The following is a 26,668-nucleotide window of genomic DNA, read 5'->3' on the forward strand; positions in this document are numbered from 1 at the left end:
GGTCTTCTGTGTGTTTTGGGAAGGCAGCAGGTGGGCTATAGCCGAAGTACTTGCAGCAGGAACCAGGAGATGGGATCCAGGCTCAGGTGTCAATTGTGCGGCCGGTAATGCCGTCGGGTCGAGCAGCGCCGACAAATCTACCGCCGCTAGCGCGTCACCGGAGGCACTAGGCCTAGTCCCGGTGCCCAGTTCAGTTTCAGGGCCGATGGAGTGACATTTGCTGAATGCCAGAAAACTAGACTGCGCATGAGCGTCCGGAACGTCCTCGGATGCCTTGGGGTCCAATCTCTTGACGTATGGAACATATTTACGCGGAAGGCGAGATTTTTCACAGGAGTGGTGAGCAGCCACCTTAGCAGGGACACTTCGTGGTCTTCCTTCGGACATTGACTTTGAGTTTGACTTTGATTCAGTTTGCAGATGGTTGAACGCGAAGCTTTCCACCAAGGACATTAACTGATTCAGTTTGCATGGGCGGACAGCTTCGCGTTCAACCATCTTTCGTTAAGAATGGGCCTTTGATTTTGTGTACTTTTTTTTTTACAACGGCCTCTTTCTCTCCGTTTTCGGTAATATTTTACCCCAGGTCTTGCCGATTGAGTGATCTCGGCAATAACGGTGGCAAGGTTTAGTCGACACTGAGCCAATTAGGTGATTTTTTGGACAAATTATTGGTTATTTTTGGCATTTCAAGCAGGCTGTGCACCTAAGTTAAATATTATGGTGATACAGGAAGCATATAAAAATTGGGTTATTTATGACGGCCCACCTTTGCTGAATGATCTTCCGTGCTCTCTTAGAACTAGGGGCCTTCTTTCATTTTTACAAAGATGAACAAGGATCCATGGGAAGTTAAGCGTTGTACAGGATATATTACTTCACTTTCTACAGGACTTCACTTACTGCCGATACAGAGGCATTATTTTTGTGTCTTGCTTAGCTTGCTTCATTAGATCTCTGTCGGCACCGAACCTACAGTGAGGGACCAGAATTCGTTGAATACGTAAGAAATTACTTATTATATCCCCCTGTATTGGGACTTTTTAAAGAAATAAGATTATATGGAATGTGGTTTCATGACGCAAATATTTTTTGTATTTCATGGTGTTTCGTGATCTTCGGCTTGTAGTGATTTGCGTCATAACGAACAGCTTTTGTAAGTCTGAGCTGAAAAGTCCAAATTATTCTTCGTATTTACACTTTCCCTGAATCATCGAAGCGCGTGAGTTTGGAGTACTGCATTCCTGAATTTAAATTGGGCTAGTTGCTGACCAGCCGGCAATGCTTACATAGCAGTGTGCTTTAGTGTTCTCTGTCTTTCTTATACAGTACGAATCCGAAGAAACATCATTTTATAGTCAGCGTATCGGTCATGTTTGTACCACTTGTCCCGCAGTGCACTTTGTTAGCAATCTGGAACTGTATTTCTCTTATTGCATATCTCTCAGCCGGACGCGACTTTCTTTTTGTCAAGGATATAGTGGGGAGTGTCTTCAGACATGCATACGCACTCAGCCGAACCGAACAAATACCGGTGTTTATAAAGCATACGGGCAGTTCGGCTCCACTCGAATAAGAGCAATCTGCTTGAAGAGCTCGAGAGAAAAAGTATATTATCAACGCTTAGTCTTATCCGAACCCAAATGGCCTTCAGCCATTTAACGAGAGAGTTAAGGGTGCCGAAAAAGCACCAGCAACGCACGCTCTCTTGTGCATACATTTGTCCCTCGGCTTCCGCCGTCTGTCCTGCTGGCTGCAAACAAGGACGCGATGTGTGCTGCATTTTGCACAGCGGTTAGGTATACATCGATAATTAGCGTGGCCATTGTGACATTGAACACGCACCTTTTCCGTTCGCCGGGTTCCGCTGCTTATATTAGTCGGCACTGTGCGGTAGCTTATGCAAAAAGATTCCCATTCTCAGACAGGCGCTGGAGAGGTCTTAGCACCAGCGGGTTGGCGTTCATAAAGCGCCTTTTCAAGGTGTGCGGTGCCCTTGGTAGCAGCGCACTGCAAGCCACGTTGATAATTCGGTTGAAGAATCGCCATCAACAGATCGTGCGTATGTTTTATTTCCTCCGCAAACCAGCCTGTTTAACGCTAACTTGACGTGTGACTTTCAATTTATCGACACATTGCTGATAAATGTAGTCATTAGGAGTTAGCTTACATAAAGTGAAATGGTACGTCACCTAAATTATCTGTTGTCCTCGTTGAGCTATGCATTCCTTATGAGAATGTTTGACTGTATCTAAGCGTAATTGTATCCCCTTAGCCCGGCCATCTTTGCAACTTATGCGAAAAGGCTTATGTATCTTGGGACAGGTTCTTGGAACGTCAGAACACCAGCGCGTCGTCCCCGTAAGGTGACTGTGCAGTGCCGTGGGCAGTGTTGCATTGCAAACAACGATGAAGAAAGGATCCAAGATACGTGATCAGGAAGCAGTAAGTCTAATTTTTTCCTCAGGAACTGACCTCTTTTTAGAAAACTAAACAAGTGGCTTTCAATTTAGCGATGCATTGCCGATGAGTAAAATGCTTAAGAGTATATCACAACGTTATATGGTACGTTATTTACGTTGTCTGCTTCACTGTTGTGACTTTGTCTTACTAACGAGAATGCTTAACTAGATCTATCTAGGCGTTTTTGTTAGTGTGACCTGAACAACACAGCACAGCATCTCCATTGTGGACTATGGCTAAACAAGAATTAGAGACATTGTTCGGTTGCCTTTGTTTTGTGTAGTCTTCAACTTGTTCACTCTGTGAGTATACAATTACCCATGAATATAGTACAGGGTATAGTATACTCCTACAAATTACTTCGGTAGGCATCATGTCGAACATAGCATCAACTTAGAACAACACGAGGACAGAAATGCTCAACAGCTCAGTACTTAAATAAGGCCTTCACTGTAATCTGTCGGCGCTAACTGCTCTGCAGTATAATTAAGACCCTTTCGCTTAACATCGGTTTGATTGTTTCGGTATGTCTAGAATGCGTTTAAAGAAATGATAACATTGAAGTATAAAACGTACGGTTATTTCGGGAGGTGCATCAATGGAAACAGCGGTCACTGATAAGTGAGCTGCGCAGTCCCTGATGCGCTTAGGCACCTCCGTTCCCCAAGTGCATGTATCAGTTGCAGGGCAATATGACGGGCCTTTCGGGAACGCTTTTGTGGCGGTAGGTTCCCTCTGTGCTGATTCAATCAGGGTAACGCAGCGCAGCTTCTGGCCGAATTTCAAGCAGCCATAAGCTAACATAGCATTTTGTTTTGCTATAACAAAGCCTTAAGGTTCTGGTATCCTCCCCTAGAGCAATATTATTGAAGGTTCTGTTGCTTTTAGTATTGGGAAGGATCAATTGATAGCAACTACTACGCTTGTTCAGAAATCATGGCCGGCAGTATGTAAGCATTCCTTTGGCTTAATTACTATCATTCATTATTCACGGTTACCTGAACGCGCTAATAACGTGTGTAGGGTGCCGCTCTGACCATTGGAGAAGTCCAAGAAGTAATAGCATTACATGAGAATACCTATGAATTATAACGACCCTTTCTTATATAGGACTGTTTGTTCATTAGACAGCTCACGATAATGACTTGCGTGAGGATGATATTATCGCCCTGGTGAGCGCGAATTCCACATGGCACTTACGTTAGAGAAAGTTTGCAATTCCGGGACTATATCTTATGAAATACCAATCCATCCAATTCTGTTAATGTTTTACATCCAGCCGATTGGCCGCCCCCCGCAATAGTGGTGGCAAGGTTTAGTGGAAGCCAAGGGCAAAGGGCAAACAACTGAAAAGGATAAGAAGTGTAACAAAATAATGCGCATGCCGAGATTCGCCGTAAATCGAAAATATTATACAAGCAGTAAACCTTCGATTGCGTAATATAACGGCTTCAACAAAAGCCCCTTTCACCCCACCCACATTATTAATATTTATTCTTTTTGTTTCTTATGCTGTGTTGCAACCTGCCGGAATACAGATTGATAAGCAGAATGCCGCCCCCACCAACTCTAAACCAGCGCTGAACCTCGAAGAAGTGGCAAGGCTTCAACTCGGTGAAACACCTGAAACCAAAGCAGACGCCTTGTTACGGCTAAGCCAAGCGTTAGCAGGTACATCTCTGTTTTCTATCTTCACTATCAACAATGAGCCCACGAGGTGTGTCTGATCCCTAACGTAGTGTTTGATGTTGCGGTGGCGACACCGCGCCGGCACTCCTCAAGGGCTTCAAAAAGACCCCATATGAGGGATTCCAACTCAGCAGACATTCATAGAAAATGGCCACTCCAGTTAACGTATTGCTGCTCATATCACGGAGGGCATGCACTTGGCAACTCTGTTGCAACAGCATGGCATCTTGTATGTTAATATCTAGGCCTCATTTTAACTGTGCCTTGGGAGTTTAACCGGTTTCCGCTGGCAGACCTTCAGTTCTAGAATCATGAGAATAGAATACACTTAGAATACAGCATTAACACCGTGAACTGAGACTTTTATATATCGCTTAAAAACGAACTCAGAACGTGAACATAACAGAATGCGGCGTTACCCACTTCGTTCAGTCACCATCACTGTCCACGCTGTGTGCTTTCTCTACCACATTTCTCACTGGTACTCTTGTTTGAACATGTCAGTATTCCCTCCTGCAGGGGGCAAAATCAAAGGAGGCTATAATTTTTCGTGGCACGCAGCAGTGCAAAACAGCAGCGACTATAAATAGCGCAATGTGGAACAGGACTAGCACTGCGTTCTAGGGCCCGAGGCCATCGCCTACGTCTATTAGCCAATACAGGCTCCTTTGGTAATCGTTCCAACGTGCTTGCAAGTCATGTAGCCATTCCTGCTGTAGTCTTTGTAGTCATTCCACGTAGTCATTCCTGTGCGAGGTAATGACGTGCGCGGTACAGCACTTCTGCAATATCCCCATATTCTAGCGAGGGAAGAGCACTGGAGCATCACAAAAAGCATACAGGTTGTATAAACCACACCCGTACAAGTATATTAATTCCCGTTGCCGGTGAATGCTAACAAAGGTACATGTCGCGATACTGCAGTTCAGAACAAGTTACCTTTTCGTCGCAGCATTAAACGTTGGTAGCGCACTTTCCAATTGTGTTATAACACGCACACATTTCAAATGTTTGCAAGAAATATTGTCGTGATCACCATAACCATATTTTCATTTATACTCCAGGACACATGCCTATCTCATTGATCTCCAATTACACCTGTCTTGCACTAGCTGATAATATATTCCGCCTGCAAATTTCCTAATTTTATCACCTCACATTTCTCCCATACTCGACTGCACTTCCCTTCCATTGCCGCCCATTCTGTAACTCTAACGATCCGCCGGTTACCTACGCAACGCATCCATGAGCTGCCAAGCGGCAATCTTCTCTGTCAATGTCAGCTAGAACATTGAATTTGCTAAAGTATTAATGCTTTAACGTGTATTATATAGTGTCCTGGTAACTCAATATGTATGTGCATGTATATATATATATAAATTTCTACTGCGAGTTATGCGACTATCACCACGTTCACGGCGATGGTCTAAAAACAGAACAAAGTATGCAGATGCATCATGTAGCATTGCTCTCTGCTTGAAAAAGCATTTTAAAAATGTAGTAAATAGGGAAGTGTGCAGTAAGTCTGACGATGAAGCTAGCCTCGAAATTTCAAGCCACTCTGCTTAGCTTCAGAAATCGCTGCCTCCTCTTGTGCAAATTCAAATGAACATTGGAATTAGTAAACGAGAATTTATTTGGTAAGTTTCTGTATTTATTGATTTTATTTTGAGTATCACCAACTGATTAGAACAAATAATCGGCACGTGTTTTCGATTCTTTCCTGTTCGTGTTTGACACATTGCTTCCCGCTTTCACATAAAACACCCCGCAGAGTAATATATTGTAATTGAATTCGTATGCTTTTGTTTTCTTCTTCAGTTATTCTGTTAAGGTGTTGTATGAATCACTTGGAATAATCTGGCAGTCACAAGTTTTACAAATGCAGTCACTTTTAACTCACATATTGTTTTTTTCTTATGTTGAACCGTGCACTCTCGTATAGCAAGATTAACTCGCGCCCTTCACTGGAATGCTGTAGCGTACTGTGAGCAGCATGACACGAATTTTGTATTGCAGGTAACGCTAATACTTTTGCTTAGGATGGCTTTTAACACTGCACTAAGAGTTGCTCTTAGTTTAGATCAATTAGCTCTAATATTAGCTTTTGAGTCCTGAGCATGACATGATGCTTCAGCCCCGTCAAAACAAGCCCACGAAACAAGTGCATATAAATTGTAATCAAGGGTCCTTACGCCGAATGTGCTCATAATTTCAGGGGAGCCGTGCTTGAAGATTCCTTCGAGCGATGACTTTCTGGTAATGTTTCTGCGAGCCCGAAAATACAGAATACAAGAGGCCTCCCAAATGGTGAAAAACTACTTCCGCACGCGGCGAGATATACCGGAATTCTTCCATGAACTTGTCCCTGAGAAAATTCCATTCAGAACAATTTGCCACGACCACAAACTCCTCGTGATATCGCCGGAACCAGGCGAGAATGGCAGGTGCATGGGTGCCTTCAAAATAGGTGAGTTCTCATAGTAACAAAACTGTCTGCGAACATTTCTTCCTTGTTGGACACCAAGAGAACATGTTGCCGCAAAATTTGCACCCTATTTTGTTCATTCGCTCAAACCAAGACCAGAGGCTGTAGAAGGCCTCGCCTCCATACAAGTTTACAATTCTTTTTTCGCAGATACGCTTTTTTTGCAGAAACGCTTCTGAACGAGGACATTATATCATATTTCAGTGGCTGCCGGGACATTTTGGCATCGTTGGTAATCACCTCGCCGATGACGCCACACGACGTGGCCAGGCTGGCTCACCGGTAAAGGTATAAGGAGTTATACCTTTATCGAGAGTCGACGCTGCAAGAGAGCTTCGCAGTCTCGCTCGTACCATCACGTTAGGTTACTGGCATACACCACAGAACAATATGTGTCGTTTATACAGCGTCGACCCATCACTCAAACTTAAATTACCAGCGAACCTTCCATGACGTGACGCAACGCTGCTGTGTCGGCTGTTGATAGGAGTAGCATTCACCAACTCCAACAGCTATCGTATTGGAATGGGGGATTTACCAATGTGCGCTAAGTGCAAGTGTGAAGAGACCATCAGTCACCTTCTGTGTCACTGTTCTCGCTTCGATAATCAAAGTGAGACTCTCCAGTGTGCCTTAAATAGACTGTATCACAGGACATTTACGGGAGCGTAGATCTTGGGAGCCTGGCCTCACAGTTCGTTAGCCCAGAAAGCAGTTCGAGCACTTTTTCGCTACCTGAAGGCAACAGACTTGAGCGCCCGACTATAGACATCCTACACCTAAGTTCTATTTCTCTTTCACTCCCCATTCCCCTCCCCACTTGTAGGGTAGCAAACTGAACTCAGTCTGGTTAACCTCTCTTCCTTTCCTTCTTCCCTTCTCTCTCTCTCTCTCTTTTTGCAGATACCATGAGAGGGAGAAATGCTAGTATAGCAGGAGACTCTTTGTGTCTATAACTATTGAAGCGCAACACTGCTTTCAATTTCAAATCTACTGCTCCTAACATAAAAAATGCACTAGAACAAGAATATCATAAGAAGCCAACAAACACTGACACCAAGGACAATACAGGGTAAATTACTTGCGCATAATAAATGAAATAAAAGAATGGAAATGAAAAGTTGATGAAAAAACCAACTTGCCGCAGGAAGGGAACGATCCCACAAACTTCGCATTTCGCGTGCGATGCTCTAGAAAATTGAGCTACCGCGGCGCCATTTCCCCGTCAACTTTCTTGGGTATTTACGTTTCCTTCTAGAACCCTGGAAGTGTTAGCCAGTACCACCACTCACACACCTTGGCGGTGGACGTGGAACATCCTTTCTGCCGCAGGCGTCACGAGGACGTGATCTTTTTGGGCGAAGGTAACCGGTCAATAAACCCACGCATGCTATCTCAAGGCAACAATGTTGCCGGATTCGAGACCCTCGTTATTATTTATTAAACAAAAGTAATTTCTCCCGTGTTGTCCTCGATGTCAGTGTTTGTTGGCTTCTGATGATATGACTACTAAAAAATCCGGCACCTCGGAAGAATTAGTACAAGAAGAATGTTGAGTTGGGATCCTCGAAGTAATCATTCCCAGGCGAATCTGCTAACTAAAAAGGAGTCTGGGCATAAGTACATTAGTGAGGCGGCAAAGTCAGATTGCAGAATTATAAATACGAAAAAAATATATATATAACGGGTACAAAGATAGTATAGCACCCAATAACAATAAACGCAGGTTGGTCAAATGAAGGAAACATAAGTAGGAGCCCATGGATATAAACCACTAAATTATGTAACACAGTAAGTAAACTTGGCGAGCAGCTCTTTGATACATTCTTTCTATGGTATAAACAGCATAAAAAGACCATTCGTCAGTAATGACACAGCTTGAGTTGGCAGCTTTGGTTTCATGACACCGAGGTGCTGCGCTGCCGCGGGAGGCGTGCAACCGAGAAAAACAATAATTATCCCACGTATTATCATCCATTTGGTGAGGTTTCGCAGAGAGCCTGTTTGAGGGCGCTGCATTAAGGTCCGGTTCAAGCCGGATGGGTACGTAATCAGAGGGCATTACGATTATTTTGCGGATTTTTTTTTCAGCTGGTAACATTAAGCCATAAAATTGTGTCTTCGTGGAAGACTTATTAGCCGATGTCTTGCGAATAAAGACACAAATTAACAAGTGCGATAAATAATTTGAATGTTCGAATTGAATGTCATCGAAAAGAATTACTGGCCGCTTATCAACTGAATTCTGAACAATATCTATTTTGTTTTATTCACCTAAAAATTATGCATTTTTTTACTCGCTTGAGGCTAACTGGGACTCCATTTAGGTTTAGATGGCACAAAGCTTTTGTTCCCGAATATGCAATGACCCACAAGCTAGGTGATCTAAGCTTGTCATTTTGTCACAAATGGTGATGAATGTAAGATTTGTACTGCCGTTTAGCCGTACCAAAGCCTTTAAATCTTTTAAGGCACATCAGTTGCCACTTATTCTAGCTTTTTTTTCAATATTTGCTGGCTTATGTACTGTCAGCGCTAGCATTGTTGCGTGCTTTACTATTTTTAGTACATACGAGTATGTACGTTTTTCTTGCGGCTTGCTAGGCGCCTGTGTGCCTCCTGCTTTGCTTTGTCTGTTTGTATGGGAAACAGCCCCATCTGGGATGTGTGCTAATGTAACGAGACCGCGACACTACAATTCTGTGCCTGTCCATGCTATTCTTTGGAGAGATACCTTATTTCCAACGTCCTTGAAAGATTTGGCAGCCACAGCTTAAAAGATACTAAATCAGTGCTCCCAGTGTAACACCATAAAGGTTATATCGGCACACCTTCACCTCCTGAGGTTCATGGGTCTACAAGAGAATCTTTGGAAATGTTTCGCGATGCACCTGAATTATGCGCATTCCACGTTCTTTGTCCTTCTTGCCTTCACCTTTCACATGCTGACCCCCTCGCGGCCCCACAGATTGAAGGTAGCCGACAACTACTACTATCCTTTCTTTCTCGATGCTCTCACACGTGCAGTAATGTTTACAATCTCTGAAAGCGCTGGCATGGGAGTTTCCGCTCCATTCTCTCTAGAGTTTCTGGTCTGGCCAGCAGATGAAGAAAAACTCTAGAAATATAACATCTGAGACTAAGTTTGTGGCACGCGGTGCACCAATGGAAGTGTTATCTCTCACGTTTTGTTCAAGTTCGTACCTTCTGCCGGTCAGCTTGAGTACTAAGGTTCTCCAGTAGGATACGTAACGCATGCAAACGTCACAGTTCTATAAATTAATGGCCCCTCGAGTTTCGGTACACGACAGTGCATGATGCCGCAGTGAACTCTGAATGCAACCGTTGGGTGTCATTTTGAATTAGGCCTCGAGTGCTTGCTTGAAAAGTCGGCAGTCACAGTTTTATTGTTCCCACAAAGTTGCTTAGGCGCAATATCTGGCAAATATTTCTGTCATGGAGGCCGCACGAGAAGAACGGTAATTCTTCCTCAAGTGTGTTGTGGGCTTCTCAGCGCGATGTCTGAACGCAATCAGGCAAATGCTACGTAACTCCATTAATCTAAAATACTCTGATGTTATGTATTTTCTACCCCTACTGAACGCGCCCCACATCATCTTGGCTTCCATTTAAGACTTAACCTCATCTATCCTTCCAATTGACGCTTAGCTTTCAGCACAAATCACTATTTACGCACTTTGTCACTGATGTGTTGTAAATGCGCTCTTTGTGATTCGTCTATCCTGTCGCATCCACCATCAACGTGTCAACATGCTTGTCACTCATATTTCTTTTTTGCGGTAGAGAACTTCAGGAAAGTGTCCGCCAATAGCAGTGGATACTTCTTTATTTTTTCTATCATCGAGAGCTTCCGGTTGGTCTGTATTTAAGGCAGGAAGCTAACCAATTTGGCGCGAGTATTTTGTCGTGTTGGCAGTGCAGAAAAAAGCGGAAATACTCCCATGCAGAAACAGGACGGAGACTGATTTTGGCTTCTTCCCATCCGGTTATGATAGTGTGCGTTCCCGTTTTTTTCAGCGCTCCTAATAGGTCAGAATGCGTTGGAACGTACTTTCTTTAGAACTTTCAAAGGAGATTCTTTAAGTTCCGTAGCGCCACTACGGTCATTGCTGTCACTTGTAAAGACTAGAGCGAGACAGAAGAAAAAAGAAAAGCAGGCAGGTTAAGCAGGAAAGAAACTCTTGTTGCTACCCGGTACTGGGGAAGGGGAAAGTGGGAGGCGGAAAGAAAAAAGATAGCAATAGAGAGCGAGAAACAAGGAGTACAGATGCACCGATCACCAGAAGTCACGATCACCGCACATTGTCGCAGCACAGTAGCACTTGTAGCGCAACAAACACAAATTCAGGCTGGAACCGTTTGTGGCGGCCTGTTGTCCGTAAAAAACGTAACGATTCCTTCGTCACATTCTGCTGCGATGACTTGTGAGCTCGGCATTCTAAAATTACTTTCTGTAATAACGGGCTTTGATCAAAGCGTGCTATCACGACTGCGAGAGATCGTCTATGTAAACTGTAGCGAGGACTGTCACAAAGGACGTGTTGAAGAGTCACTTCGCTACCAGAGCCATCACAGGAGGCATCGTCAGCCCATTCGATCCCCAAAGTAAAAGACTGTAAAAGCCACTGCTAGCCATAGCCGACAAAGCAGGGCGCACTCGTGTTGGCAGAGTGCTTTCGGGATGAGAAGGTGTAGAGAAGAGACGACATGGTGCTGCTGTTCGCCTTGATAAATTGGGGTATTTCACGCCGAGAACGTAATCTCTCCTGCAAGCTCTCGAAATTTTTTAGGGACATCTTTCCTTGCGCTAACGAGCGATTTGCAGGACCTCAACAAAGTTTTTTTTTTAACCAACTAACCAATCAACCACTGTGTCCTTAATAACGGCACCCGCTCCTCATTGCTAAACTGAGGAGCCAACCGAGGAATGTCATCGGCTGGTTCCTTACCTATGATACTGCCATTGCTTGGAAGCTACTGAAATGTCACATGGTTTCTTTTCTCGGAAAATGAATGGATTAGCTCTATTGATTAGCTATACAGTCTAGTTTTCCTTCACCCGGTTAGGCTGGAACTGTCCTCTCTTTCCCACAGTTTTCCAAAGTGAGATATAGCCACTGAAGCCGCATGCCTGCGAAAAGGTCTTTACTTGAATATACAACGCCACCGATCCAGTAGTGCAATACTGCGGGTGCGTGAGTGTGTATGTGTGAGAGAGAGAGAGTAGATTTAATGAAGAGAAATGAGGAGAGAGAGGCCTGGACAGCGTATCTCTTGCCTGCTACAACTCACTGGAGTAAGGGGAAGTGGGGTATATAGGGAAAGGTAGGTGGCAGATGATTATGTTATGGTACAATGAGCAACTACATACACGTTGTCCAATATGTGTGTGTGTGTCTGTGTGTATGTGTCTGTGTGTTCGTGTGTGTTTGTGCCAAACTTTTCACTAAGGAACGTTTAATATGCAGCATAATATCGTTGCGACATTGCAGTGCAAGTGCGATCCATGTCGGAGCTATTTCCACTTTCCCTCTAGGTGCCTGGAACCCTGACATCTGCAGCCTTTCAGACTATACCAGAGCGGACTTCTGTTGACCGGCTGCTGGCTCCTTGAAGATTTTCCATCAATATGTGGGGTCGAGTGCGTCATGGACATGAAGGGATTAAACACCCGTCATCTGACGCAGCTAACACCACCCTACCTGATGAAACTGGCTAGCATTATGCAGGTACAGAGAGACAGCTCCGTTCTTATAACACAATTTGTCATTATAGTGAGTAAGGGAGCTGTTAACTTCCCCAAATTTTGTTTTGTTGCGCTTGTCACATATAGACATTTATCGCTGACTTTAAATGCAACCAAAAGTTTGGTGGTGCAATAGCGCATAGGAAGTGTCTAAGAACACTTGTGTTATTCATATTTCACTGCGAAAGGACAATTTTATATTTGAATCAAATCGACAGACTGCACTGAAATAGCGATGACTTAGAAACAAGTAAAAAACTAATTTAAAATCGGTTGTTATGAATTGGCACCTTTGCTAAAGAAAAGAAAGATATCAAGTTGTGGGCTGCTAAAAAATTACGCAATGCACCACATACACTGAATAGAAAAAGCAGTGTGACGTACTTCCATAATGGGACAATTCCTGAGTAGTCAGATGCCAGGGTCATACTTAAAGTAAAGAGGAACAACTTTTCACGAATGCTTGCGCTTCACTGCCAAAAAAAAAGCCTTGTTTTAATTTTCAGGCATTTGTTCACTTTTTTCTCATAGCGTCCACGTTTTTCTGTATTCATTTTTCCCACCCAGCGGGCCGCATAAAAATACCTTTCCTATAGCACTCCATTTCTACTTTGTTGACATAGTGAAGCAATGGTACACACATTGCATTTGTATTCTCGTGAGGCTGGCCTCGATTTTTCTAGAATTAGAGGCGCGTGATGGAAGCACATCCTTTCTTATTCTTTCAATTATCCGCACTTGCGAAAAAAGAAGTGTTTCTTTGCGCATTGTCGCGCTGAAACATTTTTTTTTGTAGTCGCCTATTCAGCAATAGGGGACGGAGCTTCTGCAGTGTTTCAACGTATACACCATCACTCAAATTTCGTTGACCTAAGCTTTCAGTCCCCAGGACTGCACTGTGCGCCATCCAAAGAATTCTCTCGTGCGTCTCTTGTTAATTTCTTGTCTTCTTTAATGGGTCCATCAAAAATCTACAGGTTGTATTCAATAGCGGCTGTCCGACGGTGACCCCTCCGAGGCTGATGTTTAGCGCTTTACCCATGTTTAATAGCCTGATCCATCTTCGTACACTGTTCAAGCTCATTCACCCGTTGCCATAGATGTAGCCTTTTATTAAGTTCTGCAGCTGAAGTTTCTTCTTCCACCACAAATTCTATCACCGCACATTGACGAAACAAGACTTCAATGGCTGTCAATTTGCTGCACATGCTGGTGGCTCGATTATGTAATCTGTTGACACGAGATTACCATCTATGATTGCAGCAAAGAATGGAGCCACGTAACGCCAAAGCAACTCTTGTGATCTGTTAGACATGGGCGCAAAAAATTGTTGATCAGTACTTTCAGTGCAACCCTCGTATATCAACCAAGATACAGTAAAAATATTTGCAGTCGGTGAGAGGCGCTCTAGAGACTTTCTTGTTTATTGCTTGAGCAACAGCCACAATTGTGAAGTTTTGATTTACTCACAGGGGACCCTGATTATCAGAAGGAAAATTACAGAGGGAGAAAAATGGGTTGGAGTGCATCGCCAAATCCAAACTGGGAGTTTACCACTGCCCTTCAAAAGAAATATGTACGACCACAGTATTCTACCGCTGCTAACATACGGGCCCAAACGTGGAGGTTAACAAAGAAGCTAGAGAACAAGCAAAAGAAAGCGCAAAGAGCGATGGAACGAAAAATGCTCGACGTAGTATTAACAGACCAGGAGGGAGCTGTGGGGATCAGAGAGTAAATGAGAAATGACGATATTGCAGTTGTCATTAAAAGAAAGAAATTGAACTGGCCAGGCCATGTAATGCGTAGTACACGTCACTGGTGCATCATTAGAGTTACAGAATGGGTTCCAAGCGAAAAGAAGTGCTGTCGAGGATGCCATAAAATTAGGTGGGGTGATGAAATTAGGAAGCTTGTGCGCAATTTTGAATCAGCCAGTGCAAAACCGGGATAATCGAAGATCTCTAGGAAAGCGCTTCGTTCTGCAGTGGACATAAAAGTAGGCTGTTGATAATAATGATGACTTCAAATCAATTCAGCGGGTTGAACATCCCAAATACGACACGGACTTTCATAAACGCTGCATTGAGCGGCTCCCGACTAACTTGGAACACTCCGTGTTTTTTAACGCCTACCCAAACAAAAGGGAACGAGCATTTTTGCATTCGTTCCTCGTCGGACTGCAGCCGACGTGGTAGGGACTTGAACCCTTGACCTAGTTCTCGACAGTACAATGCCATATTCTCTCAGCCATCTTGGCGGGTTTCGTAATTGCGTCAGTGCGTCGCAGCCGGTTATTTTTCAAGTCATGTATACGCTTAGCAGACATCTTGACATGAGCGTCACTCGATCTTGCAGTGAAATGCATTCGAGTGCTAGTTAACATTTTAGCCAAAACCTTCCTTCCACGAGCGTGGTGCGAAGCTCAGTGTAACACCAGTGCATTTTATCATGTACTTTGAGCACAAATATTTCGAACCCTTTGGCAGTGTTTGGATTATAGCTACGAGAGCATAGTTTGAGCACAGACTGGCTTCAATTTGTAAATTTCAAAATGTTCACTGAACTGATTATGAAGTGAGTTAACATATTTCAGGTAAATATTTTCTTTTGTGTTTGGCTGTCACTCATATTTCACTTGTTTGACGTCACTTCTCTACCACTTAAGCTTCAGATTCGGGGGCTAACTTTATTCATAAAGCTCCCGCTCTTAGTGAACCTCAATTGCCGGTAATATTTTCTATCGGAGCTTTTAAGAAATGATAACGTCTCAATCAAAAGGCATTCACTTGTCTCCTTGGTTATTAATAAATAAAGAAGCAATCAATCTTGAACTTTTATTGGTGCAGCCATAAGCGTTAGTTGTGCGCTAAGGACCCCAACAAACATGTAGCAAATGACGCTGATGGCTTCACACCATCGGCAGTTGAAGTTCGGACTGTGCGATCTAAAGGCACGTGAATTTAATTTAGCTGTCCCTTGTTTTCTTGCTATGTAAGCGACTTATAGTGCTGCATTGCTGTCTACAATGAGTAATGAGTTTTTTTTTTATGAAATTCGTGCTATTCGAGGCATGCACCAGAGCTGTTCGAAAGGAGCGAAAACCTATGGCGATCGAAATAGGCATATATTCAGCATGACTACTTGTTAACACAAAAGTTCAAAGAATTTAAGCGAAGCTATCAGTAAGGTGTGAGGAGCAGGAAGGGGAGAAAAGGACAAAGTAGTTGTCTTTCCTGTTGACGCACTAGGCGTGCCACCGCCACAATAATAGCTGTGTTCTTTGTGGTAAAATATTGCTCCGCATGTACTTGGGAATATTTATTGTAACCAATACTACATGAAGCAGTGCAAGACCTACTGCGCACAATAGTGCGCTGGCCCCGATGTCACACCCGGAGAAAGATGCGCCAACTACGATTGGCGCTGACGATTGGCAGCTGATATATGAAACAACACTGGCCTCAAACTTCTTAAACAAAACTAGAGGTAAAAAGCGAAAGACATCGTAGGAAATAAAAGAAAAAGCTATGCCTTTCTACTTTACCACCAGAGACGTAATATACATGAAACAGCAGGTTGACATTCATAGCCTACTGTAACCATACGAGTAGCTCGAAGAATAATTTGGCGCAAACCAGTGGCAAAGGTACACCTATGGTTTTTTACGTGTTTGAAATATTGGAGTACCAGCACCCTGTAGTTAGTTAAAGTGTGCACCAATGGTGCTCTGCTAACGAACACACCCATGTTAGAAATATTCAAAGAAAGTAAGGGTGCGTAACGGTTCTCTTGACTTATAACTCCCCCTCGTCGATGAAATTATTCTGAGTGTGTAGATATAGAGGAGCCACCTTAATAAGTTGGACGTTTGCAATACGATTGGAAGCGTCATGGAAAGCTCTCCAAAATAGCACTTTTTAAGGTGAAGCTGAAAAATAAACACCGCCATTACTGCTCGGCGAAAGTGACTTATCACCTGACTCGCGGATTCTCGCCATAGTATTCAAGAATGCAACGACGCATTCGTACAAGCTCGGAGACCCCACTGCCTTGTCGCCGGTGAGACGCGCGTACTTTGATTGGACTCTGTGGTTCTTTAGGCGTGGAGGCGCGAGTCGGACCGATTGCCAAGCGCTTATGGCGAGGAGGGACTTATGTCCCAGTGTCACCGCTAGGTGCACGCATTCGCTGCTGAAGTGCTCCTTTAAGGGCTTCTAACAACAACAACAAAAAAGACTTAAGAGCTGTGTGGCTCTGCCAAGGTTCCTTCAGTGACATTATACTAGTAATTTATATCAAATTTAGCCAAACAGAAGATCTTGTTGCAGTTGGCCTTTAAATGCACTATGTCTTCATGTGGATGAGGAATTTTCTCGAACGTCTGAGAGCTAATGTGTCCCCTTCGCTCAAATCGCACCTTTAAAGATATCGCGAAAATGAGCCCGTTAATATAAATGGATTATCCGCTCTTGCAGGCCAACAAACCACCGAACGCCACCATTATTCCTCGTTTAATGTACTTTGTAGTGATCATTTTTTGTCATCAGTGCTAAGTAAAAGTGGTCATTTACTAAACTAAATTTCCGCAGGACTGTTTGCCCGTACGGATAAAGGCTGTCTACATAGTAAACCACCCAACAATCTTTAAACTCATCTTTGAAGCGATCAAACCATTCCTGCGCAGCAAGCTGTTAACTAGAGTGAGTATGGTCTGTCTTTGGCTCCCGCTACTTTAATTCTCGCGTGTGGGTTCATGTGTGTACGTGCGTGTGTGTCTGAAACTCGCCACAAGTTGCCCTGGAGTCAGCTTTGCAGTCAGAGTCCCGAAGTTCACCATTTCGGTGGCGTTGAAATGTCCGCAAATGTTCAGCCGTTTATTCAGCGCAAGCTGATAGGCTTGTTCGATTTCAGCGAATGTTAGCTACATTCCCATAGTTCTTTGGTCAACTGCGCCAAATGTAAAGTCATCACTAAATAGAAAGACACCTTCCTCTCGGACGTCCTGCCCGCGTTGCACACCAGCACTGCTACCGACTATTATTATTATTATTATTATTATTATTATTATTATTATTATTATTATTATTATTATTATTATTATTATTATTATTATTATTATTATTATTATTATTATTATTATTATTATTATTATTATAACGATGATGTCTAGTCACGTAAGCCGCTTGAGCTAATGAAGTTTTACTACATCTGTAAGAGCTTTCATTGTGCATTCAGCACTATCTTGAAGCGTTAGTGTGTGCGAGATCTCCTCCTCTTCACACAGCGCTTGTGGTTAAATCCCTCAGCATCCTCATAAACCTGATGTGAGTTAAGCTGTCGCCGAAGAATACTGCGCCATTAAGGAAAGGCTCTGTCAAGACAACAGTTCAAAACTTGAATTATAAAATAAAGAGCAATCCATAATAGAGTCAGAGAACATGTCTGAAGAAATAAGGCACAGAGGTCGGCTTGAGTTCCTGCGTCTTAGCCTGCAGCTCGGCACAGGGGGAGAGTGAACGGAGACGTAAAGGCGTGACGATGGATGATGACGATGAGATAGAGGTATGCACAACGCTGAAGGAAATTTAATAATGCTGATTGTCAAAATAGTCCGAAGATGTCCCTCAGCAATGTTATTGACTTTCAGAGATGAAGTACATGAGGTTAGGACGGAGATGTATAAAGTTTGTGAATGAAAAGTCTTTCTGTCTTTTCTCAATGGCACAGAATGTACATAGCAGGCTATTGTATGAAGGCGAAACAAAAGTCTTGGCACCTATATTTTAGCCAAATTATGGTTGTAAATGCGAAGTCAACAAACCCATTCCCAGTGGTGAACCTTTCTTGGACAAGCCCGGCCTTATCTGCAGGTAGCTCGGTAGTACGGCACTGTTTTCAGTTGAAGATGGCGGTTGTGCTTCACACGTCCACAGCGTACGAGCACCGAAGTGTCATTCGTTTTATATGGAGCAAGGAAGAACGTCCATCGAAATCCACAAGGAAATGCGGTCCACGTATGGGGAAAGGTGTATCGCTTTGAGAAGCGTGAGGTGGCAGGACGATGAAGCCAAGACAACAGTCCGACGGGGATTACACAACCAGCCTGACGAATCCTACCCCAAGGGCATGACAAATTTAGTGCTACAATAGGGCAAATCCCTGGACCGGTGTGTGGACTATGTCAAAAAATAGGGTAAGGTACGTGTATTAGTAATTATTTGTACCGACATTATTTTGGGTTATAAAGAATAGGAAGGGAGGGGGGCGAAAACTTTCTGATTCGCCCTCGTAGTTGTCGCACAAGTTTTCTCCAAAGCTTCAAGCTTGGTCCTTGGAGCCTTACTGTAGTGCCATGTAGTGCCTGCTTGAGCTTAGTTCGAGTATAATTTGTTTATCGCCTAAAACACTGAGCACCATCCGTGTCCACGTTAGGCCAATTTCAAGAAGAGGCGGAAATTACCTGCGGCGTCACGCGCACACAAGCAAATACGAAAACATCTCTCTCTACGACTGTGGAAATTAGCTGCCAAAACGTTGAAGTGAGGAAGCGCGGCAGCAGTAGCGAGCGAAGTGACCTCGTGCGCCTTTCGCATCAACGCAAACTAAGTTGCAAAAACACAGCGCAGGGTGGACTCTGTACTCTTAGCAGATAGCTCTCAAGATACCGCGGCGCCCGGAGTAAAGCGCGCGCCCCCTCCCCACCCTCCCCCCCAATCCTAGCGCGCGACAGAAGAAGGCGCGCTTCCTCCCCGCTTTTCTCCATTGCGCGCGCAAGATTGAGCCGTGATCGCAGGCTCATCCTCGCACGCTTTGACTCGATCGAACACCATACGGCACGCGGCGACAATTTTATAGGGCCTTGAACTTGGACGAAACCTTGCGGTGGCGCCGATGGTGACGCCGACGGCAGAGATGCGCCTGCAGTGTCCATATTATTGCTGTCGCAGTAAAAGTGCAATATTTAACGCTTTATTGCGATAGAAGTTGTACGGACACTCGAGAAGAGGGTGCAGTGCTGAAGTTCAGGTGCCTGAGGGTTTCCGGCCTTGCCCCCCTCAATTTCTTTAGGCCAGCGTTGTGAGACGCCGAATAGCTTCCAAGGCAAAGTTTCTGCTGCATAGCCCCACCATGTCCTCTTAAAGCACCATCAGAGGAAATTCAGCGCAATGCAAAGCCTTGCTATCGCTTTCAATGATTCTATGAGAAGCAACCTAATTATTTTTCATTACATAATTTAGGACATGTTAAAAAGTATAGGAAGTCATGCCTGCTTCGCAAGACCTATCGCCATTTGGCGATACCACTCCTTAAAGTGCTTTCCAATAAATTATGGCCATTCCAATTCTACTTTTCTCGAAATCATCTCTCTAGCTGTTCACGACAGTCTTGGCATTGGGGCAGGATATATCGAAAGTGATGCTCTAACCTTAAGGTTTATGGTAGGAATGCGTGCATTATTTTCTTGCCCATCTTTTAAATTATGTAGACAATGCTATTTCGCGTAGAAATAGTTTCCGCCTTTTCGAGAAATCTGAGTAATGCAGATCTGTATGTCCCATGCAAGTTTTGTACCTTTCTGAACGAAAAGAAAAAACAGCAGGTAGCGTGCTGAAGAAATATAGATACACACATCTACACAGACGCTTATACAATATGAAACCACGACACAGAGGTGGCGTCATGTACTTAATATTTATGCTGCAACTTTTTCATCCCTAGGTTCACTTCATTGGCGGCGAAGCTTCTGAGTTTTGGGACCGCTTTCCTCGCGACCTCGTACCATTGGAACTTGGCGGGAGGCGTGAGCACTTCGATTATGATCGTCAAGAGAAGTTGGTGCACAGCAGAAGCGGCTTCTTCGAAAGCGTGTGTGCCTGTGGATACAAAAAGAATAAGACCTGATAAGAGGTTTATAATTTGGTGCTAGACATTCAACGGGGCTGCAGTCATTCCTCTACATATCAGTCAACTAACCCGAAAGGTAGTGTCTGCTCACAGAAAACTGCTACAGTGTGCTTTCGTATGTTGCACCAGCTAGGAAGATCTTAGAATTACAACCCCGGACTGTCACTTTGAGGACTCTATGGCTCATTCACACATGGCTTCTCAAGACTATTGTGTTTTGCAAAATTGCACTTTCTGAAAGTCTTATCATCAGTAGACAGCCACCACGGCTCCCTCCGATCTCTTCTTTCTCGCAAATTTCTTTCTTTTTTCTTTCTTTCTTTCTTGTTGTGCTATGCCATGCCTAATAAGTGAGACGTGTATCAATGACTCATGAACAGAGCCGTGGTCATTCGTCAATATAAATTGCAAATGGGTAGTATGCATTGACCGTAATTTTCCAGCAATCTTTACACAAGGTCAAATGGCAATCTTGCATTTGACTGCATACGAGCTCTTCAAAGCAATTGATTAAATTACACGTTTCTTGTTTTTTTTTTCGACGTTATCACTTATTTTTTGTCAGGTCAGCTTTCACACCCTTTGTTTCCTTTTTTCGAGCCTAAAACTTCTAATGTGAAAATTTCATTATAGAGGTAAACACACTGAATTTAATTACGGACCAATTTATCGCGATATTTGGAGAAAACTTGAAGACTTGCAAACGCTCTACTCCTACACCTTGCTTCACCTTTTACTAGGTAAGAAATAGCACTTTCTGACGCTAAGAAATTGCTCTGCGGTGCTGCTGTCAAAGATCAATGATGTATCTTCGTGGGCTCGTGTTCCTACCAACTATCGCGTGTTCTGTCTTGCAGACCCCTCTCATTACGTCAAACCAAAGATTACGGTGCATTCGTCAGGTATTAACGCGATAGCGTTAAGGAGCTCGTGTCGCAGAAAAGCCGGTGTCGTCGGCGTCGGGTGTCGGCGTCCGCGGCATTGACCGTGAGCGATAAATAACGGCAGGCACTTCATAAATAAAAAGCAACTTGCAAGATGGGCTGGGTGGGAATCGAACCAGGGTCTTCGGAGTGTGAGACGGAGACGCTACCACTCAGCCACGAGTTTGATGCTTCCAAGCGGTACAAACGCGCCTCTAGTGAATGCGGTGTTGCCTACGAAACGAGCCGTGGAAAGTTATACTGCACTGTATACAGATAATTATGAACATGTAACTTACAGAAGTCGCAATTACAAGAGTAGCGAATTGCGTTTCCGCTGCATTTCTTCTGCGCTTTCCGCACACGCAGAGCCATCTTGCGGCAAACACAGAAGACCCCCTCCTCTCCATGTAGGGCGCTGCCTCGACAGATGGCGCGCCACGCGCGCACTGGAACTGTGCAAGGACCGGTGCGAGGGGGGTCGTTGCCCGGACTCTCTCTCCCCTGACAACGCTTCGCCTTGCTCCCTCGGCAGAATCAAGCGTCCCTCCTTTCTTTAGATCGCTATCTGTCTATCTCTCTACCCGTGCCGATCACGACGTTTGGCTGGCGTGCATCATTTCCTCCTCCGAGATACCGAGTTCTTCGGTTCGTTCCGCTTGCTCAGGCGCACGTTTCGTTGCTGCGCCGAACGCCGTGTTGCTCGACCATATGGCTCGACGCTCACCGCGTCCGATGCGGGGCCCCTCGCAAGTGATGGCTGCCCTGTAGCCCATTGTCTTACACCCCTTGGCGGGTCGACGGGAACGCTGTCACGTTCCACTCTTGAAGGCGAAGCTTAAGCGTCCTCCAAATTTTTTTTTTTTTTGAGTTCTCAGAGTTCTGTGCCAGCGCACTTGAAGTTCGGCAGGTTGAAATCTAGTGCTCGACACACGTTCGTCTGGCGTTTTGAGTGCACCGGGCTCCAGCTCAGGACTCTAGAGGACTCTCAGCTTCGGCCTAGCAGCGCGGCCCAGATCAATGGCCCTATAACGTAAAACTATTCCATGTTATTTTATTCCAATCAACTGACGTCAAGGTTATGTAACGACCGATGAAATCATCGGGCGGTAAACCGCTGCGTTTGGAAAGCCTAGCCAAACGAGCTCCTAGTTTGTAGGAGGTCACTTTTTTTTTTGCTTTCAAAGCCAAAGCACTGCTATGTAGAGCACATTTTCTCATCGAATTGGCTGACAAGAGGCGAGGAACACGCTCAAGTGGACAGGATTTAGATGGGGCCGAGCCAGCAGAGCAAAAATAGATAACCGTATGAAGGGGGTGGTGTCGGCGTCTGCGATTGATCGGCTGCCTCTTAGCTTGCGGTGGCTGGTCGAAAACCGCTGCGGCGTCCGAAGAAACGTTAAAAATGCTCGCAGAACGGATTTTGAGCGAAAGAAAGTTGGCAAAATGATGTGGTATACATACCGAGAGGGATCGATAACGTTATTGGCCTCGAGCTCCACCACTGGAAAAGCTGGCGCCACCGTCGGCGTGACGTGCTAGGAGGGATCACGTGGACATAGCGGCCGCGTCGGCTGCTTCGGGCGCGCCGAAGCGAGCTGAAAACGAGTTTAAATTCCCTCGTACGCTGCGGTCCTCATTTAGTGGCGAAATTTTCCAGCTTCGAGTGTCTCCTTTACAACGCTTGAAAGCACTACAATAGGTAGTGGCTGCCTTTGAAGGCGCGCAACATGGTAAGCTACTGCTCGGTGCCGCAGGGCCGGACGCATGTAACGGAGGCCGGTGTCAGCCTTATTCACACGTAGCCGCAGGACAAGACGCTGCGTGAAGCTTGGCTCGCGAAACATAAAACCGGAAAACAGTCATCGGCTACAACTCGGGTATGCAGCAAGCACAGACGCGAGGAAGATTTCTGCTACGGCGCCGGGACTGCGATGTTCTGAAAACGCGCACTGAGACGCTCGCCCGAGTCTGCTGCCCGACTAATGTCTTGACGGTTTGGTCTATGAACTTGTTGATGCTATAGATACTGGCAAGTTCAGTGGAGTGGAAGGGCAGCGGTAAGAAGCAGATTTAATAAAAGCATGGCATATGGTCGTGTTTGTGTTATGAATTAATGCACTGGATTACAAAAAAGGAGCAGCCGGAAATCGCACGCTGAGAACACCGATAAACATACAGTGCGACGCAACTCGAGAAATAGTATTGAAAGATCAAAGAATTTAGAAGAAAAAAAAAAGATTGAATCGTCGCGACGGCACATCGCAGTCCCCGTGGGCGTCGAAGTCTCTACAATGAAATTATTTTTCAACGGCTCTGATAGCGCCCACACAACAATGGTTGCTTGTATACTGTGAAATGCTCATATTCTGCGGCCTAAAGCTCATGGCACGGTGCGAAAGCGCGCGCGGAGAAAGCGAAACAGTGCGCGGACAAGCATGAAGACGCGCAGTCGGTCGCTGCGAATCTGCGCGATCGCTGCATTGAGACTTCGTTCTATTACGCTCCATTTAGTTATACAAACGCTGTAAGAACATATTTTCCCATAGTTTGCTCTCAGCGTTTACCTACCTTTCCCGCAAGAAGCCGGTTTCGGGACACTCCATCGCGGCGACCGCGCGCAGTGGCGTTCAGTGTACGTATTCGGTAAAGAGATTGCGTCTGTAAACGATTGTGTGCTCTCAGTTTGCCCAAGATTATTATTTAGACAGTAAGAAACTTCTCTCGTTTCGAAACTTCTTACAGAAATGTCCGGGAGAGCTCGCGCGTGGTGTTTTCAGTCAGCGCTGACAGCAAAACCTATGAGGAGCGCGCCACGTGATCCCTCATACTACGCCAGCGAGGCGCTTCCGATAGATGGCGACTCCGTAACTCCTCGCCGCCAATACTTCTGCGGAAAACTATTTATTAGATGCAGATAAATCCATGTTCCCCCGCCGCTCCGAGTAGCAAGTGACAGAGCAACCGGCGGGCAGGCATTTTTTATTCTTTTCGGAACGGGGCTGTCTCGGGCTTTTCACAAAAAAATTCAGTTTTGTTCGGCATAATAATGAGTCTTTAAAGTGTACACGTCACCTTGACACGGGAGTTTTTGCGGTCTTTTGATGTCGCGTGACAGGCAGGTGAAGTGGGCGCAGCCAGATGACGCTGATTATGGCGAAAAGGGCATCGAATCAGAAAAAATTATTTTTTTTTGTCTTGTGTAATCATGCGCAATCAGTGCGCGCGCATCATATCATCGTATCATTTCGCGGTTTTGGTGACGTCGCATGCTAGACAAGCAAAGGAAGGGGGGGGGGGGAGGGGCGAAAGCTTTTTGAGCAATCATGGAGGGCTGCATAATTGCAAAATTGCAATGGAAAAGTTTGGAATAGCTTTACGTCGTAGCGCAACTAGTTGACTTCCCGTCATTTAATTTGCTCCTGCACGCTTCGCTATTGGTGTTGCCACTGCCGTTGCTGTGGCGGGAGGGAGCCTTTGCGGCTGCGCGCTGTGCGAACATCTCCTAGAACCCTCTTTCAGGCCCGCGCGTCACGGGACATCAAGTCAGCCACGTCACGGCTCGACGGCTGAGTGGCGTCACCACTGTCACTCACGCACATTAAATCAGCTCAATGCCGTCTTCAAACAGTAACATGAATGCCAAGCGTACGTGTACGTGTACGTGTAGTACGTGTACTAGCGTGTGATTTGCTTACTACAGTAGAGGCCTAATGTGTAACAGTAGCTGAGAGACAAAAGCTGCAACGCGAGGCTTTGCCATTTTTCTATTACCACTTTTGCAGCTCATTAAACGAGCAGAAACTGCTCCATATTTGCTTGGCTTAGTTTGTTGAACGGTTGATTGCAAATGTGAAAAGCCTCTGCTATGACTGGGTGACAGAAAGGTGTCCATGTACAGAACAAATGAAACTGTAAAGTGAAAAGAAATATTTATTTTTACGAAGTTGTAAAATATATACAAGGCCCAGTCTTGCTGGATTACATGATAGATTATCTGTATGCAGAAAGACCCGCTCAACATGCGATAGATACAATGGAATGCACGTGCAGAAATGCCAAAACGACAATGGCCAAACGTTGTTTTGCGCCATGGTAGTCGCCGTAGTCGCCTTACTTTCCTTGGACTTTCCTTCCCGTGCATTGCGACGGACATTATTGCCAGGCTTGCACAAGTTACAGAGCAAAATGCCTGCAGCAAAAATTATTATTGAACTTACTTGCAACTCCAATGTGTGGCCGAATTCACATGATTCACAACCTTTAAGAAGTTGCACACAGTTCCTGTCGCTGACATGTGTGCTTACTACAACCTCCGTGTACAAAACCACTGTGACCACGAATGGAGATGGAGATTTCAAACCACAGCAATCTTACTCTGCAATCAACGGACGGGTGTTATCCCGTTGCGTGGCTTGAGCTCTATCAAGAACTGAGCTTTAGACAACTTGGGTCACCTACCGTGGTTGCTTAGTGGATATGGTGTTGGGATATGTGGGTTGGGAATCCCGGCCACGGCGGCCGCCATTCGATGGGAGCGAAAACATCCGTATAATTAGACTTAGGTGCACGTTAAAGAACCCCAGGTGGTCCAAATCTTCGGACTCCCCGTTACGGCGGGTCTCGTAATAAGAAAGTGGTTTTGACACGTATTACCCCGTAATTTGTTTTTTGTTTTTATTTAACAACTATGGTCAATGGGTGCGGTCCCGAAAAGAAAACTTCGATCATCGTCACCACGTGTGTGATAGTGATATATGGTGAGTTTTTGGCCATCCCCCAGAATGGATGCGCCAACGGGAAACAAAGGCATGCTGCCCTAAATTGTACATTAAGGCAATATGACCCCATCCGCAATGGACTCATCAACGTCGAGCGCGGCCGCCTGATGGAAAGTCATTGCAAAGAAGTGGCAGCCAGGATACTAAGGATAGTGAACGTTATTACGGAGTTTCTACTTCGGTAATGTGCTTACAACAAGACATATTCTGTCACGGTGTCACTCAGTGTTGTGGTTGCGAGCGAGATTAACACTTTGTGTGTCTGCTTGTGTGCCCATAAGGTTTAGTAATTCATGAATGACACAGTAATATAGCATGGGGATACAATAATCATCATAACATATAAAACTTTCAGCCAATTGCCAAGCCTCAAAAGACATCATTACTAATGGCATTAACATCGGCAATCAACTCCAAAGGGTGGATGGGCGCCTATAGTTTATCTTCCAACTTTCAAAACAAAGGTTTGCTGGCCCTTCGAGCGTCGGAGCCATGGGACGGATCTTTAAAAATGAAGCACTCATGTACACTTAACGAGGCGGCGTTTTCTCGCGAGGCTAGGCGCCAGGGGATAAATGAATATCCTATTTGAACGCCACCGGAAAACCTATTGGCCACGTGCTGCTACCTACGTGTAATATACCAAACA

General features: G+C 44.9%; 2 protein-coding genes across 2 annotated transcripts in view; one reads left to right on the plus strand and one right to left on the minus strand.

Moving 5' to 3' along the window:
- The window catches only part of LOC135904916 (alpha-tocopherol transfer protein-like), a 143,849-nt gene that overhangs the window by 93,928 nt on the left and 23,253 nt on the right, over positions 1 to 26,668 (minus strand). The window lies entirely within an intron of this gene.
- Positions 1,973 to 21,597, plus strand: LOC135904902 (alpha-tocopherol transfer protein-like). The gene is made up of 7 exons (XM_065435902.2): positions 1,973 to 2,058; positions 2,326 to 2,445; positions 4,002 to 4,134; positions 6,371 to 6,622; positions 12,198 to 12,390; positions 17,000 to 17,110; positions 20,130 to 21,597. The coding sequence occupies exons 2-5, from the start codon at positions 2,410 to 2,412 to the stop codon at positions 12,254 to 12,256; spliced, it is 480 nt and encodes a 159-aa protein (XP_065291974.1). The 5' UTR covers positions 1,973 to 2,058; positions 2,326 to 2,409; the 3' UTR covers positions 12,257 to 12,390; positions 17,000 to 17,110; positions 20,130 to 21,597.

Source organism: Dermacentor albipictus, chromosome 3 (genome assembly GCF_038994185.2).
Source record: "Dermacentor albipictus isolate Rhodes 1998 colony chromosome 3, USDA_Dalb.pri_finalv2, whole genome shotgun sequence".
NCBI lineage: Eukaryota > Metazoa > Arthropoda > Arachnida > Ixodida > Ixodidae > Dermacentor > Dermacentor albipictus.